Genomic DNA, 19330 nt, shown 5'->3' on the forward strand with positions numbered 1-19330 from the left:
TATAATGTCACAGTGCAACACACAACTATGCTTCTCCTATACACATTTGAACCCCAAAGTTCGTTTCTCCCAAGGGACTATCAATTATTGAGATTTTTTTCCCCAATGAAAAAGAACTTCTATTGTATCTTGTAAATATCTCTCCTGCTGCTGTCTTGATGTGTATTTTATATAATAGCAAACTGATAGGCTGAAGGACAACAGTATTAGAACTTCTTCTGAAATAAACTGTTTCAGTTGGGTCTTGTTTCCTCTGCTGAAACAGTGCAAACGAAGTCTATAAAACAATTTATTTAATTCAAGAAAACAGAGTTATCTCTTACAGGCCCCAGATTATGAGCAAGGTTCAGGAAAAAGAATAGTGTCAGACGTGCAACTTGCAGCCAGTCTACACATGCACTATATCAGAAGCACTATATCAGAAAAGAACAGAACACACACAACAAAGTTTAAGATACATGAGACCTGACACTGCTTTGTCATGACCTGGAGACAAAATTGTGCAGTCATTGGTGATTTAGATGGATGAAAAAGCTACACAGCTTCTGATGACCACACACTTCTTCTACAGCTCTCTAAAGATGCTCTTATTATAGCAGGTATCAGTGAACTAACACTACGATTAATGACATTTCTTCCAAACCCAGATGTAGCATGAGTGGCTCCTGGATCAGTCCATTACTGTAATGGTATTACTCATGTAAGTTTTATTATTACAAGCTAGAAAATAATTATCTACTTACAGTATTTAATTCCTAATCAACAAAGAGAAATTAATTTTAAAAACTATATAAGATGAGTAACAACAAATAAAATGTTCAAATTAAATCCTATTTCTGTATCATTTAAGGAAATAAGAAATTCTAACTTTGTGAACTAAAAATATTCTACAGTAACTCCCATTCTTATAATAATAAAAACAGGTTAGCACGTGAAAAATGCATAATTGTATAGCTGAATGTCCTGTTGATTGATTCTTAATTACAGTAAGGATGAACATTTTCATCATTTAATACTAATAAGACTGGTTTAATTGTAAACGATTCTTTGGAAATCAAAACTTCCGCAAAGGAATTATTTTTATTTAATCAAGCTATTTTAGAAATCAGAATCTGAGATATTTAAAGACCAGACCAAAAGAAGAGTTCCAGTTGCAATGTATGGTAAACATACTAGATTTTAAAATACATACTAGATTTTAAAACAGCCCAAAAATAAATCTTTGGAGGCTTCCAGTTTTTATTCCTCTCATAATGAAATCTTCCACAAGGTCATAAGTCAGCCAGAAGATGTTATCCTATATACATACTGTATATAAAATACATATGTCAGGAGGGATATAGTATTTTGATCCTTTCAAATTTGAAATATTTTTGCAATAAAGTAGAAACATTCCAACCTTAAAGGTCAGATGTTAATCTTACTCTGTTGCTTGTTTCCTAGCAGTATGTGTTTCACTGCAATACATGAAAAGTCCATGGTACAACGTCATTAAACTAGTTTGTGTACAAAAGTCTTACTGTCCAAGAATGAAGTATTAATATTTCTCCAAGTTTTAAGAAGAATGAGCATGCATATAGTAGAATATTTACATTCCACTCTTACTTAAGAAGCCACTTTAGTAAGGAAACATAGCCCAACATACTTATAATCCCTTTAATATACTTGAAAAGCATCAGCTCAACAGCCTTGGAAAAGGAAGTTCCTTCTTCCTCAAAACCAAGGATGACATGAAGCTATGCAATGCAAACTTCCTTCAAATTCCATCACACATCTCATGCCTTGACAGAAGCAAGGCATTTAAGAAAATAAGTTCTCTGTCAATTTAAATAAATACGCTCCTGGTAAAACCAGCAATTTCTAGTATTCATTAAGAACTTGATACGGAAATTGTGGATCACCAAAAAGCTGTAAGATCATGACACAACCTACTTCCTTCCTTAAGCTTGATCTGGGTATGTATTCAAGGACTTGAAAGGCAAAAGATTTTCATAGCCTCTGACGGTGAGTTATACAGACTTTTTACTATTTCTCTTCTTGATAAATTGTAAACCAGTGATAATTATGAAAAAGTTTCTTTGGACAACGAGATTATTTTTTGAAGAAAATATTATTTTCTCCTACTTATGTCAAAATATCCCCAATCTCTTCTCTTAATTAACTAATACTATTACCACTATGCCTTTTTCTTGAATTCTGTGGATGTATTTGATAACATACCCTTAGTAATGTTCAAAAACTCAAAATAGAAGGACAGAGACCTAAATGAAACTATTCAGTTTAACAGTTATTCATGAAATTAAACGCTTGTATTGATTCACAGCAGACTGATACACAAATTCAACAATAAAGTCTACATATTCTAAAGTATTACCTACATTTTTTCTTGTAAACTGAGCATTAAGCTTCCCCTTCTGTAAACAAAAAAAAAGTAAAAGTAGATTTTTTTTTTTTCCTTTTAAATTGTTTGAATTTTAGAATTACTCTTTTAGGTTATTTCCACTTCTTAACAATCTCTCAACAGAAGAAATTAATATGGAATGATATTGTAAAGTGGTAATGAACTTGGGCACAAACATTAAATTGATAATTTCACTTCTCAACATGGAATAAATCTTTATAACGTCTCAAAAGAAAAGGAAAAATCAACCTAAGAGAAGGAGAAAGATGGGCAAAATTCAGAATAATTATTCTATTCTACTGATCAGACTAAGCAGTACAGTCTGGATCTTAGTTTCACATTTATTTGATACTACTTCAGACATCTCAGTACTAAGCAATAGCTAAAAAGTATAAAGCATAATTTTACTGACAGCATCCTCGCCGTGGAGTTCTTTACAGAACGGTGCTTCCACTCAAGATCTCTGGAAACCATCATTGTTGAGCTAAAAGCTGCCACAGTACCTTCCCCAAGAAGTGAATCAAAATTAAGCTTTTATTTGCAGACTATATGGTTGACTGTCCATGATACTGCCTACTCAGCATTGTCCCACCTCAAGATGGATATAAGAGAAACATTCTAAATTCAACCTTCTTGAAAGTCACAGCATTTCTTAATGAGGAATGGAAGACAAAATACCATGCTGAAGAACATTTCAAAAGCATATTTACAACCGTACAAGAAGTGCTACTGTTGTTCATAGTATACATTATTACAGAGGAACAAAAAGTTTCCATTATATCTTTTAAAAATATTAACTCCTTCAGTTTCTGATTCTGAAACAATATTTTGACAACTTTACAATCTTTGCGTTATACTCAAGATTGGGCTAAGCTAATTCTGTCCTTTGAACTCTTCCGTAATAAAAATGCACTCCATGGATTCTAAGCACATTGCATTAGAATAAAATGCTTTGAGATTTTCCAGTTGATTAAGTATATTGCAAGAAATGTCATACTGTCTGATCATTTGACTTTGCAAATGGAAATGTTTTTCCATACATACAACATTGAAACATTCTTTTCACAAAATGCTGTTGCTAGAGCTACAAATTAATCAAGAAACTACATGTTTTATGGCCAAGTTATCAACTGTAATTAAAATCAGAAAGACAAACGTTTTGTCCAGGCAGCTGTGTGCAACATACATTGATGCAGTATGTATGTATGCAATAATATATATTTCCATGAATGCATTTTCTTGGTTTTGTACTTTGTTTCTTCCTCTAGTGGTAGGTATCTCTGTTTACCAGATATAATAAAACCAAACAAAAAACCCCATAACAAAATCATACTTAAAAGTGTTAGAATTGTGAAACAAAAATTAATACAATGAATAAATTTTTCATTTAAATATTTTTTGTTAAACAGATTTACATACTAGCTGTATATACTGTTGCACAAAGGTTCAGGTCAAATACTGGAAAATAAGTAGTGCAGTATGAATGCATAAAAAAAATAATCTCAGAATAGAGAGGTGGTCTAGAATTAAGAAAGTAGACTGGGAAATAGGAGACCCACCTTTATCCTTAGGTCTTTTTTCTGTTGTTTTTACATAACCAGGAGCAAGCCCATTATGACTCACATATTGTGTCTGTCCAGCAAGAACACAGTATTTTACAGCAACAGTGTTTAATAACAGTACTTAACAACTGGCAACTGGAGTCCTTTATAAAATAGGCAAAACTCCTGGGCATGATTTGGATACTATGTTATGGCCTTATCTTAAAGACATTATAGACCCAGACAAGAAAGATACTGTGACTCCTTGCCCACAATAAAGGAGATTCAAATATAAGTGTCCATTATTATAAGTGGATTTTTAATAAATTAGAGACAGATCTATCATTTGGATAAAACAATTTATAGGTTATTGTTCTAAATCAGAGATACTGTATGAACTGTATAGTTAATTTGCTTGGCTTGCTTACTCAAAAGGCAAAATCCTTAAAAATGTTTTAAATTACAAAACCTCTAGAGCATTTGAAAGTACCCATCACAGTTGCTGTTTTGTAAAAGTAAACCCAAGGAGACTCAAAGTAGTAAAGGAAACAAAAGCTGAATTTCAGATACAGCCAGTTGTTACCCTGAATATGCTAATCAGAATAGTATGCTTATTAAATTTGTTAGAATCTTGCCATTTGTTATATTTAATTCACTAAAAGGAAAACAATGCAAATAGATTAACCATTTAGTTAATTTAATCTTTATATAGAAAAAAACAACAGCTTGTTTTCCTTTTCTCAAGGATTCACTTCTAATGGCTATGATATAGTTTAAACTATTTTGTTGTATACAGTCAACATTAGGAGTTGGTTTTACAGGTGACTGAAGGTCTTCTCGAAATGAGAAATTTTTTGATAGTGAAATAGAATAGAATTTTCAATTCTCCAAACACAGAATCAGTAGCACTCCTTTTAGGAAAAAAAAAAAGTGTTTAAATAGCTTGTAAGCCAAAAGGATACAAAAGTTGTTAACATATCAATGAACTACACTGAAATACATATTTTCATACAGCCTGACAAATCTTAGTCAAAAACATAACATTAGCTCTAATTTAAAAAAAATACTGAATATATAATATAGCAATATGTAAGATTTCAAATACTTAAATTTCAAGAGCTTTATTATATTAAAAATCTTAGATAGTAGGTTTCTTTTCAATTCTGCTTAAATTTCCAATACGATTCCTCTGTATTTTAGACTGAGTTTGACTATGGCAATAGGTGGGAGAACCACAGACCCCTTGGTTCAATTTCATTACTTCTAAGACAGCATATTATTTAATTACACAGGCATCTTAAATTAAAACATTAAAAGTTTCCTGGGAATGTTATTTCTACCTAATGAAGACTGAGTGACAGATAGCATGTGTCTTTTATGTACTTCTAGGGAAAGTATTAAATTCAAGACACAAGCTTTAAAGTGCGTGTATTGGTCTGGGTTTTTTTGCTTGGAGTTCTTTAATAGCTGTAAATCAGTGATACTAATTTGGTATGGAAACACTATGTAACACTACATAACCTGAAAGACGACAATGCCTTCCATAATAAGTCAAGGAGTTCTGATGAAGTTGTACAGATGCTTACAAGATTCTCTTTATTATGCAGTGTTAGAACACTGTTAAGGTTAACTGTGATTATATACACTCCCATGCCATCATTTCAACAGCTGTAAAAAAACCAGAACCCAATAGTTTTTAGATAAACCAAGCTAAAGAGCTGGTATAAGAAAAAAGTCATAATTCACAACAGGAAGAAAAGATTAAATAATAGATTCTAAGTATTTAACATACTTTAAATCCCCATCCCCCAAGTTACTTTTATTAATTTTGATTTAGTTTCTAGTATGTGTAGGTAAACAAGAGGTAAAACTAATAAATTTAGTCTCTTACTGTTAGTGTGCACTATAAAGTCAGCAATTTAATGTTTAAAGGACATACCATGCTTTCTAAACTATAATTCTGTCCATAAGTTTCAGATAAGCATTTAAAGTGTGTGATTCAGAAAGAAAGAAAAAATGAAAATCAAAGGAAGTCTTAAAAACATCTTAGCTAAATTTTGTTCCCATCTCTTACCTTCACTTTTTCACAATGGAAGCCATATTTTTATGAGTGCATAAAAAGATAATGGCAAACAAAAACAGTTTCATAAAATACTAGATAATTAGAGCAATGCATGTCCAGACTGATATTTCCAGTTTTCCAACACAAAAAAAACCCACCCCACAGGGAAAGATTTCCAAATGATTTAGGCTTATTTCCATTCCTCTAAGACTCTGAATGCAGGTTCATTTTGGCAAAGTTTAAAATAACATAGAAGTCCTCCCTCCTCCTTCCCCCATCACATTAAAAAAACCAAACACTATTTAAAGGGCAAGAACACTCTTAAGAAGAAATTAATTATATGAATAGTAATAATATTTCAGCTTTATGCATTTTGGAATTCACCATCAAAAACAAGTATTATGGAGAGTTTCTTTCAAAACCTTCAGATTCCTTGCTTTATGTATGCTTAAAAAGAATTTACTCTACTTGATGCTCCCATTCACTGTTCAATAAGAGATGACCTTAAAATACCTTGGGATGTTCCTTGCTGCCACAGAAATGACTGTTGTCATGCAAAGACAATATGAGGTAATATATGAAAAAAAGAAAACAAATGGGGAAGAACATAAAGCTGAAAGGGCAAAACAGAACTTAGTTATATTCAAAACAGTACATATACTTCATTTAAACATAATAGCTCATAATAGAAAGATTTTTGCAATATTTTTTTCACTGGTTCCCAATTTTCTACTTCCTTTTTTCCTCAGTTTAAGCAACAGAGATTGCTCAGTGTCAGTGTATTTGCACTCAACATACTGCACTGTCTCTGTATTTTGAACTTTTACACTTCCCTGCTTTAGTGCTCCTAGTTCAAACAAAAATTAGACTTACTGGCTTAAAAAAAAAAGGAATATAATTTGGAAGATATGATTTTGGCAAAGCAAATTCTATCTACATTTCAAATCTACTTTAATATAACAGGCTCTTTGAATCTACATTTTCCACAGCAGTTAAACAAATAACCCTGACTGAACCTAACACAAAAATATCCCCCAAAATTAAAGTGGAGGTCTTGTTCCAGAGATCACTTAGTGAAATCTTTGCAAAAATATCCTTGATCTACCTTCACGTGTGATGAAACTGTATGATTAACATAGATGACAACATCACTAAAACCAACTAAAAATCCAAGTCTTCTAAAATTCAATTTTCTTTCCTCAAATCTAAAATAATGCACAAAAAATATTTTTCTCTTCTGACTCCTAATTACAATGAATGTAATTAGAATGAAAACAGAATGCATGACAAATTTAATGCATAAAGCATAACACCACAGACTTGCCCAGCACAGCTTTGTGATTGTGACAAAAGCATCTAAGTCTATCATAGCTCAGGACTGGACATTACCTTCTAAAGCCTTACATCAGAGCAATTATAACAATTTAATAATTTAAGTGTGATTATAGCACGTAGATGCTGAGAAGTGGTACAGAATGACTTGCATCACCCAGGACTTGATATAAAACAGTGTTTGCAGAATATTATATCTTTGAGATAAATAAAATCAGTGTAAGGTCTGTATATCAGAGCTATGCACCTGTTCTTCTTACATCACTATAGCCTTACTAACATAGCTTTATAAAAAAAGAACAGATGTGGCCTTGACAAATATATCAGGTCTTATTTTGCTAAACAACATTTCTTTGTTGACTCTTCTCTGAAGCAGCAGTATATTATCCTGAAACAAAAGAACAGTGTAGATTCCATGTCTCACTGCTAAACCATACCATGTCTAACTTCTATACATTTCAATATATTCCAGGAAAGGTTTCCTTAGAAGAGCTATGTTCCAGAGTCTATTTATACAAAGTTTCTTCTTTCTACTCATTTCCAGAGTATAAGTGAGCCTTAACATAAAAGAAAAAACATACTTTTGTAAAGAAGATAAATATTAAAGCATTGAGTATCTGTTACTTAAAAACCTCACTCTTGACACCTTCAACTAAAAAGTTAACAAAATGACAGTACACCTGTAATATTTTAAAAGGGATTTAACCAAAACCAACCAAATAAACAAGATTGTTACAAATGTTGCTTTTCTTTTAACCTGCTACTCTAACTGCACTATATATACACAGAATTAGCTGTCTTCACAACTAAATTCAAGATTATAAATACCCTGGCATGCTGACAAATACCACCAAAGCTAGTGAAGTCTCACAAATACAAAGATGGAAAGATCAAGAAAGGAACACACACAGATAAGTAAGGCTAGGGCCTGAGCTCAACAGTCAGTGCTATTCACCTAGTTATGTGTATTTTTGAAATAAACATGCTGTGTCTCAAGATAATAGCTCCCAAGTACCTGAATCTATCCTCCTGAGTTAAGGCTGGCAAAAGAAAATGCTGAAAACATTCGTGATTAGAAATTGAGAATTCAGACATATAACAGAGAAAACAAATTACTAATACTTATGCATGAGACACTGATTATGAAATTGAGGGAGTCAACATGGTAAGAGATTTAAGGGATTTGGATATGAATGGAAATTTTTTCCTCGTGAAGAATAAAAGCAAAATTGTAGCAAGCATCTTGACTGTGTTTTCCAAAACTGCTGATGTTCTACTCTTAAGAGACAGAGCTGATACTTTGACTTAACCAACCAGCAACTAAAGCAAACCTAGGTCTGTAGGCCAATGGGTGCTCCCAGGATCAAATATAGGCTTTCACTGGTTTGCATAATAAGCTTTTCAGGCTACCCAATCTAGCTAGACCATACAAAATTGAAGAAATGAAAGAAATTTAGGCCAGGTCTTGGGTGCAGTTCAGGAAGATGTATTTTTCCTACCTTCAAACATTTATCTGTAAAATAATACTAATACTAATACTACTACTACTAATAATAATAATAATATAATCCTTGTGATGCAAACTAATTTGGAAACAGATCTGTAAGAACACCTCGGCATGCTCAGTGATTCCAGAATGCAGATTCCAGATGGAATATATACTTTTTATTTCCTCAGGTCTTTGTCCACTGTGTTAAGATATTGAATACTTACTGCAATGCTGTTAAAAATCAATTAGATTATGAGATCAAAATCCCTTCAAGAGGAGAAATCTAAGAAATTTTTATCTAAGTTTTTACTTACTGAAATATCCCATTTGGTGGCATGACAAGTAAATTACTTGTTATGTAATGAACTGTATCTAAAGTACAAATCTGAAAACCTGAAATCAGAACCCACATCCTCTTCAGTTCTTCTTAAGTATTTATAAATATTACTAGACTTCTGTATTTCTCAACTTATCAAGAAGGGAAGACAACCACAGCCAAATTTTATGCATCACCAGAGAGCTAGGAAACTTCTGCTACTCTGTAAACAATCCTGAAACTCTATACTACACTACCATACTTTCCTCCTTTCACCATTCTCTCATCCATGAATCTTTATGTTAGATTACTTATATTTGTCAGGATTATACCACATAGGCAGCCAGTTTACCACCACAGGTAGGACTGTGATAATGTTAACACATCTACAGTAATTCATAAGGAGGATCCAAAAGCCTACAATATCCTAGATATTTACAAAAGCTTCAGTGAAGAAAAAACAAAAAACCTACATAGTTAAGAGTTTTAGTAGACCTATATAAGCTTATAAAGCTTCCTGAAACACATTCATCAATAAAGCAGTTTAAATATTTACTCTATCTACTTTCAGCATATCTACCACAAGTCTCTATTTTTATTCATTCCCAAAAAACCCCCATGAATAAACTATAATATCAGATCCATTGAAGGGAAATCAACAAATTAATTTATTAAGAATACAATTTCTGTTTTGTTTTTATAATTTCTGATTTATGCAAACTTAAATTAACAGAGTATTTTTAGACTATATTAAATACTCAGACAAGTGGTTTGTGTTGGTGGGGACAGTCAACCACATCCATGAATATTCACAGAATCAGTCTTTCTGATAAAATGTTCTGTCTAAACTCTGCATCATTGCAAATGCAACAGAAAATATTTTCATCCATTGGCAGAAATTTGACTGAAAATCCATTTTATTAAGCAATATCGTCAATTATACTTCGGTGTTAAAAAAATAAAAGAGTGAAGGATCTTTTTACCAATTACAGTAAATCCATTCTGCCTTCATTTGTTTTATTCCCGGGTTTTGCCCATAATTTCATTACTGAGTGTCACAGTAGTCTGTAGGTACTTCCATTTTTTGCATTTTAAGTAACAAAAGCCAATCACCATTCTATCTCTTTAAATTTTCTATCACTTTGATACATTGCTTTCTTCTTTTGGCTTAACACCTCTTTTATGCTATTAGCCATGTTTTCTTTTTCCCTTTGGGAAAGTAGCTTTTCCAGTTTTCATATCCAAGTCATTTATACATTAAAGTATTTACATTTTTACATTCTACTAGTTGCATCATAATTAAATCTGGGGTTTTCATTCAGTATGTAAGAGTATTTATCCAAGAAATGTAAATATCCATAATTTGTAATATTTTAAGTAAAAAACCCTCTATAAATATTTAAATATATCATTTCATGAATAATAATGCTCAGAACTCATATTAACAGACATGTAGTCTATTACTCCTCTACCTTCTACGAGCTTACAAAAAATAACTGATTTAGTGTAATGAATGTCATACTTTTCAAACTAAAAAACAATCTACGTTGACACGACTGTGAAACAAATCAATTAAATTCACAGGTAGACTGTAAATCCAGTATTCTTGGCATATACTGTCACATACACTGTCATTTATCAGTGGCACAAGAGAATGGTATTGAGTTCCATATCAACCTGACTACTACTTAGTGCATTAATAAAAATATCTCAACATTTTGTTCACTGTTTGTGAACATTATTATGAATTTCTATTCCATCTTGAAATTATAAATTGGTTTAAAAAGTGCTAAAAATAAGTAATACATAAAATTCCCTTCCTTGGCATCAAGTAAATCAAACTAAATGATCACAAGGCTATTTCACTTCCTCTGTGCATCAAAGCAGCCACCAAATTTTCTAAGGTTACAAGTTCTTATCATATTCATACTCTTCATACTAAGCTCACTCATGAAGAAAAGTGAGTCTACAGACCGACATCTATGAAACAGTACTAACTATCCCTTTCAATATCTACACCTTTGTCGCTCAGAGTAGCACATTACTTACTCTAATTTATAGTTCTTATATTTAATCGTCATGCTTACATTAGTCATTTCCTACATAATCCCATGTTGGTTCCTATACAGATGACAGCCATATGATGTCTTCTGTTACATCCTTCAGTTATTTGGTAACTACCAGCTATCTTACCAAATGAAGTACCAAAGGAAGTTGGGCTCAGATCACCTGTGGTAAATCTCAGTTGTATTTTATTTCCCTCTCTCTAATTATTCATTCAGTAAATGCTTGTTCTAAAGTCTTGAATACTATTAAGAGTAGAGGACCTCCTGCTGGAAGGCCTCTGATACCACAGCAGCTAAAGCTAAATACACATACTGGTACTAGGCGAAATCATAAATTCAATCTGTATCCACAAAATCTGTTGACTATCAGATCTAATTAAACTGGAATGTGATAAAGTGAATCATAAATTTGCACACATGAAGACTATGCTTAATTATGTACATAATTAATTGGCTTTGTAAATGGAAGTACCTGCTTCTCTCCTCCAAAGCTGTTTTAGTGGCAGTGTCCAAAAATCTAAGAACCACCCCAACAAAACAAAAACATAAAAAACCCCAAAACAACAAAAAAACCCCAACCAAACCGCACCACCTCACAAAACTGGGTTTCAAATTATATCTCATTAAAAAAAAAAGGTGGAGTGTAAATAGCCAATAAGGTGCTTGATATTTACCTATGAACACTCTGACTCCCTACTTCTCTATAAAACAGTAAAGTCCATTGCCATTAACTGTTTACATCAGGAAAAGAAAAATAATTTCATCTTTTATGAATACTTGTAAGTGAAGACAGCAAGGAGGATATTTTGGGAAAATCCACCAACAGCAGTCAAGTTACTTATCTTCATCTGCTGCTATATTCACACTTAAGTGGCTCTGGATAATCAGCATGTGCATGTATCCTGACCCCAGGCCTTAAATTTAACACTGGCCTGCACTGTCGGCATCTGTCATCTTTTTGTAAGCCCTATTTCTCATCCTGTATTTGGTGGACTTTTAAAGCATGTTTTCCGTTTTGTGTTATGATACAAAATTTCAATAACTATTTAACTGTCATTTCCTTTTTCTTGACTACTTTTAACAAGCATGTGCCTCTAGAAACAGACAGAAGAGAATACAATTTACTTAGACTTAAAAAAATTGTAGTATGTCAAGTCATAGTTGGAACTGAGCATATTTATAGGGAACAAAATACTACTTTTTGTGCTCAGTGAATAGCACTACTTTTTACCACTCTTTACAGTTTAATAATCTCCCATGATAACTTCACCTATAGCTTGAAATTTAAAATGCAGGCTGTGAATTTTTCCACAAAGCCTAAACCAAATTAGGTACAATAGAACTAAAAACTAAATAAGGTTTGCTTTATTTCCTATGCACTTAAATTGAAAAAGGCAAATAAGGCCTCAAGGAGATCATCTTAACAGATAATTATTCAAATATAAGAAGACTAAACCACTCAATATTATATCAGGGTCTTGGCACTATCATTTTAAACAAATGAAGGCTAACAAAAGAAACATTCAAGCTTGAAAGATCAAAGCATATTCTCATTCAAAGTTACGTGGAGGAAGAAAATCTTGACAGGATCTTACTATTCTTGTAAAGCAAATAACCTGCATTGTTCTATAAAATATATACAAGAACATTTTTGTTTGTTATTGTTGTTTTGCTATTATTTTTGTTACAATATTTCACAAACCATTTTCAAAAATAATGAACTCATTTACCAGAATCTATAACTACACTTACTTAAAAGTTTGCTCTCATCTAATCAGAGCCTACATCAATCTAAATACAAAATGACTGCTAACAAAATAATTAAAGAGAGTACTTATTCTGTCTGACAAAAAACTTAGTTTTTTTAGTCCCTCATTATCCGTATTGAGTCCTGAATGAAGGCCAGAACAAAGTTTTTAAAGAAAACACATGAAAAGAAAACAGGCAATGCGACACCTTCCTTTGGAAACTGAGGTAATAGAATAAAACAAAAGATCATACCAATACACAGTGAGGTATGCAAATAGTAGTCTAACATATTATGTAAAAAGATGCAAACCAGGTGCCAAGTCAGCCTTATGTATGGACTACATCAACCTGTAAGGTATGTTAATAATTCTCAAGGTTTACCTACATTCAAACTTTCAGTAGAAGCACTTTATTCTCCTCCGTAGGCCAGGTTAGCATCAGTCATTTATAGATGTCAAAATACAATCTCCTCACCACAGAGCCTTCCATTTTTTCAGGCTTAGTTAGATACTCCAACAAAATTTTACATGAAAGAGGTGGAAACAAAGAATCTTTTTCAATGTGGAAATTCTGATTCCTGGACCCTGTGTCCATCAGTCTGTTTTATCAGTGATCATTTTCATGCACTGGCTTTATCTCTTTTCCATTTGATCACAGACCTTCTAGCTCTACCTCTGTGATTCCCAGCTATCCACATTTTCCTGATGTGTTCAGAAACTTGCTCTTCTGCTGGAACAGTACCTTAGATGGAGAGTTCAAGCAAGCATACACATGTGTGCATGCACTGGAGAAGTAACATTCTCAAAACATTCAGTGCAGGTCTTGAGATAATGTTAGGCGTTAATGTCAAGAGTTAATTAAGCTCATACAGTATTTCCACCCTCCTCTCAAAAACTTCCAGCTCTGGTTCCTTTGGTTACAGAATTCTCAACATTAGCTACATTATGCTTTTTATTCTCCCATTATGCTTTTAGACAATGATACCTAGGTACAGAAAGTTATCACCAGTTATTACAGGAGTATCATAGAATGGTTTGAGTTGGAAGAGACCTTTAAAGGTCATCTAGTTCAGCCCTTCTGCAGTGAGCAGGGATATCTTCAGTTAGATCAGGTTGCTCAGAGCACTGTCCAGCCTGACCTTGAATGTTTCCAGGGATGATGCATCTACCAGCTCTCCAGGCAACATGTTACAGTGCTTTACCACCCTCTTCATAAAAAATTTCTTCCATTTATCTAGCCTGAATCTACCCTCTTTTAGTTTAAAACCATTATCCCTCATCCCATTCTTACAGGCCCTACTAAAAGGTTGTCCCTGTCTTTCTAATAAGCCCCCTTTAAGCATTGAAACGCCTCAATAAGGTCTGCCTGAAACCTTCCCCAGGATGAACAATCCCAACTCTCTCAGCCTGCCTTCACAGGAGAGATGCTCCAGATCTCTGATCATTTTCATGGCCTCCTCTGGACCTGCTCCAACAGGTCCATGTCTTTCTTGTGCTGGGGGCTTCAGAGATGGATGCAGTACTCCAGGTGGGGTCACACCAGAGCAGATCAGAGGGGCAGAACCAGCTCCCTCGATATCCTGCCCACACTTCTTTTGATGCAGCCCAGGATACGGTTGGCTTTCTGGGGTGCAAGTGCACATTGCTGAATCATATTCAGTTTTCCATCCATCAGTACCCTCAATCCTTCTCTGCAGGGTTGCTCTCAATCCCTTCATCCCTCAGCCTGTATTGATACTGGGGGATGCCCCAACTCAGGTGCAGGACAATATGCTTGGCCTTGTTGAACCTCATGAGGTTCACATCGGCCCAGTTCTTCAGCTTGTCCAGTCCCTCTGGATGGCATCCTGTCCCTCAGGAGTTGTCAACTGCACCACTCAGCTTGGTGTCGTCTGTAAATTTGCTGAGGGTGCACTCAATCCTACTGCCTATGTCACTGATGAAGATATTAAACAGTACTGGTCCCAATATAGACCCCTGAATGACAGCACTCATCTGGACATTGAGCCATTGACCACTACTCTATGGATGTGACCATCCAGCCAATTCCTTATCCATCAAATAGTCCATATCTCTTAATTTTGAGATAAAGATGTTGTGGGGGACCATGTCAAAGGCATGCATTGATGACAATTCTGGGTTTGCTCAGATACATCATGTATGGGTCAGTATACAGTGCACAATTACACTTAAAAAAATTCTTAGAAATTAAAGGAAGCTTGTAAACATCAGAAAAGATGCAAAGTTATCTCTTAAAAAAAGTAATGACAGTAAATAAGATACACCTCTGAAAATAAAACTTCACAAATAAATTATGAACTGACTGTAAAAGCTAGTGACTCGATTCAAACCAACAACATGCATGGAGTCCTGATCAAGACCAAGCCTACACTTCAAAATTTTACACTTCACCTAAGTTTGGATTTAACAAGGATCCACTCTCACATTGTTTAAAACAACTAAAGTAATTTTTTTTCTGACAGCAGAAAAAACTCTGGTTTAAGGATGAAAATAAATATGCACTATAAATTGGTTTTGTTCCAAGGTTGCTATAATGCTCTGGTTTTACTATTATTCACTGAAGTAATGTTTTTAATTAAATTACTAGTAACACAGTATAAATGAGCCTGCACACAGATGAAAAGCAGAATGACAGAAGACTGAGATCTTCCTGTCTTCCAAAGACTCTAGAATAAACTCATGATAAAAGCATGTTTCTCTATTCCTAAAAGCATTCTGCTCAAAGTCAGTCTTCAAGAAACTATAAAATACTAAACCACGAGTACCTGAGCTGAGACTAAAAAACAGCTCTTGGCTGGGGACAATGAGGGCCATTCCTACCAGAATACTCAACACCACTCAGTAAAATCTGATTAGTATTTCCCCTTCCTGACAAACATGGATGGTATGGCTACACAACATGCCAGAGTAAGAATTACATGTCAAGAGAGGTAGAAAACAATGTTTATGTGGTATTCCATATATAATGTCATTAATTTTAATCAGAACCAAAGCTTTTCTTACTCCATTTTGTAATGCAGAAAAAGGGTTGAGAAGAAAACTCAAAGTTCTTTGTACATACAATTTAAGCAAAAGGGAATAACTGCACAGGACTTGGGAATGCTTTAGGAACTTTCATTTTGACAGATAAAAGCAACCATACCAGTGCTGTCTCAGACTCTTGTATAATTCCTCTTTGCCCAGGTCATGGAATGTCTCAGATGATACAGTTGAAAAATAACTTCTATATGTACTGCCTGTGTTGCAAACTCATGTGTTATTCAGCCATTGTACTGGGTTGAAACACAGTCTATTACATTTGTCTTTTTTGACAGCAAGGAAAACAAAAATACTTTTCTTGGTTATCACTAGCACGTTACTTAATTAGAGCTTGTAATGACTAGCTGACAAAATACATCTGAATGTGACATAGGAATTATAATTAGTAGAATTTTAAAAAATCTTCCTCCCTTTGATGAACAAAAATGCAACCAGCAACATACCTCTTTTTTCTCTGTGAACTTCTTCCAGAAGTTTTTCTTGCTTTTTTATCTGTTTAAAGAGAGACTGATGTTCAGCCTCCTTCATCTGTGTAAAGTGCTTGAGCTGTTCTCGGCTCTGCAGTAAGTAGCATCGCAGCTTTTTTTCCTTACTTTCTCTCTCCTTTACTTCCTCGCACAGCCACTGTAGCTTAGTCTATGTTAAAAAAATGGGACAACAAAAAATAAGGAATTCTAATGAAAATAAGAGGACATAAATGATAACTGATCAAATTATCTTTGAAGTCACATATTACTCATTTGTACCTATCAGTAAATATTAAAGCGGACATTCAGATATATTAAGAGGACATACACTGACCTTCAAAGAGTTTCAAAAGACAGAAATATTTTAGCTGATAATTGTGTGTGAAGTAGCAATACACAGATTTTTTATTTATTTTTAATTCAGGAGCATGAGTTTTCTGGGGTAGGTATGGAAATTCAAACTGAATTAGTGCATACACAGACACCAAGAGATACTCCTTCCTTTCAGCGTATCTTTCTCTCTCTATTCTACGTTAACAGATTTGAAAGCATTTAATCATTCTAAAAAAGTGACATCAATCCTTTCTGATCAGCAAAAGTTTATATTTAAGGTTCATGTAGAGGAAAAACAAAAGTTCATAGATAAGATTAGTCATGGTCAATATAGTAAATCTAGAAGTGCTGAAAAGGAATACTTTTACATTGCCTGTTTAAAACAAAAGAAAAAACAGCAGAGGATTTTAAGTAGTCATTCATTCTACACTTCCCTATAGCAGCTAAAGAAACTTAGGTGAGAACGTATGCAAATGCTTATTAGATGCTCTTTGAATGGTCTTTTTAATAACATGCCAGTATCACTTTTTTAAATGAAGACAGTACTTCCTGTGTAACATTTCTCCTTTGATTCCAATCTTGTGTCAGGTATCTGTACTGTCCATCTTTCTTGGTCTACAAGTCTTACATAGACTGTAAATCATCAATAACCTTAAATTATCTTACATACAATCAACTGTATCTTTTCCTTAAGTCAATGCTGCTGTGGCTTTGACCTTTTTACATGGAGCAGGGAAAAAATGCATGTCTTCCAGTTTCTCATGATTTACTTTAATTGTGAGAAACTCCTTTTAAAGGATATTGGATGAGAAACGTGTTTATGTGCATGAGTCAGAGGAGCCAGAGGAAAGGTGCAAAATGAAAGACAGGGGTTAAAAGTTACCAGTCATCACTTTGAAGATGTTTTCAAGGATGTCTGCACCTACATTGTAGGATTCAAAAACTTCAGACAAAGGGGGAACGAAAATAGTTAATTTTCCAAGAATCCAATCCAATATCACTATTTTAAATGATTTCTTGCCCTGTCATAACCTTGTAAGAGAAACTTAGTCCACTGAATAAGTTCTCCTGTTTTTCTTGTCTGAAAATAAGGGAACCAGATCTGAAGGCTATCACTGCAGTTACTTCAATTCATTTTTTGTAAAAACAGCATTGTTATTTATTTTGCTATGGAGACAGCTATTTCTTGTTGATAGCAAAATTTGGAAAATTATTCCATCAGTTGAAATAACATTCTGGGAATATCAGAATTATTGCCAAAGGAATGCTTTTGTATTTTTCCTTTTCCCCTTTAAGTGTCTTTTCCAACAGACTTTCAGCTGAATGATTATAAATGTTGCATATTAGCTTATTCAGTAAAAGTTCAGAAGGTTTGACTATTACCTTTGTTTCTGCTAACCAGCGATGAGGATCATTCAGCACCATTGGTGTAAGTGATATTGCCTAAGGAATAGTAGGGGAGAAAGAAATAGGCATAAAACCGGGAATTAGACACAGAAAGGAAAGTCTTTCTCACTTACTGGAAATTCATAAAATAAATATTCTTTGCTAAAAATCCAGCTTTGAAATCATATCTGTAAATGGTTTAACTGAATTATTTAACCATAAATTAGTCACATCTAAAACCAAAATTGTGCAAACTCACTGATATAAATTTTGTTTAAAGGTGCAACTTAATTAAGTTGCAACTACAGTAAATTGGATTCTGAATCTGTGTAGTTTTCTCCTAAGAATCACTAAAATTATGTGTTTCAAACATCCTCAGAACATACATCTGCATCGAGGTGCATATTGTTTGAAACTCTATGCCCTTTTGAAAAAATCATAATATTTCCAAATACAACCAGACTCTACTTTAAAATTACTATTTCTTAAGAAAAGCCCAATTTCAAAGTCATTCAACTGTTTTTTCCTCTGTTCTGCAGAACAACAGTGGATGAACATAAACCAGAATTAGCAGAACCGTTAGTCACTGAACTGTTGTTATCAGTGTATCTACAAGTCTCACACACAGCTCTCTCAACAGAAATATATTTAAAATCAAGTGAACTATTAACCTCATGTCCACCTCATCCTCTATCTCATACGGTCCTATCTCGTAATTACTACATTGTGCCTTTCTCTAATTTAAAGGGGTTGGGGTGGGGGGCGGGGTGGGTTAGCTTGTTTGGTTTTAATTTACCACATTTTGCAATTCAGCATGTCGTTATGTACTTTTAGTCCTGGTCCAATAATTTCTGTAGCTAGCATATTGCTTTAAGAGGTAATTATATGGGCTTTATTAACTACACTGAGACCAAAGGTGCCTAAACAGCACCATCTAATCATGTACATACATATGTTTTACATGAAAAATATGACCACATAAGGACTCAGCTGAAAAGAAATGCTTTAATAGGCATGTTGACCATGACTTCACAAAACAAAGCATACCTGAGAGTTGTGACTTCCAATGGCAGCAAACATCATTTTGTGCAACCACATTCAAGGGTGGCAGCATTCAGTTTATATTTTA

The 19330-nt window shown here is 33.8% G+C and overlaps 1 protein-coding gene across 1 annotated transcript in view; it reads right to left on the reverse strand.

Annotated features, from left to right (window-relative positions):
• The window catches only part of CEP128 (centrosomal protein 128), a 126078-nt gene that overhangs the window by 50573 nt on the left and 56175 nt on the right, over nucleotides 1–19330 (reverse strand). Inside the window, exons 16-17 of the mRNA XM_074909235.1 lie at nucleotides 18199–18258; nucleotides 16459–16651 (exon numbers count right to left, since the gene is read on the reverse strand). Of these exons, the coding sequence (XP_074765336.1) occupies nucleotides 16459–16651; nucleotides 18199–18258 (253 nt within the window). The remainder of the gene's footprint in view (nucleotides 1–16458; nucleotides 16652–18198; nucleotides 18259–19330) is intronic.

This window comes from Athene noctua, chromosome 6 (genome assembly GCF_965140245.1).
Source record: "Athene noctua chromosome 6, bAthNoc1.hap1.1, whole genome shotgun sequence".
Lineage (NCBI taxonomy): Eukaryota > Metazoa > Chordata > Aves > Strigiformes > Strigidae > Athene > Athene noctua.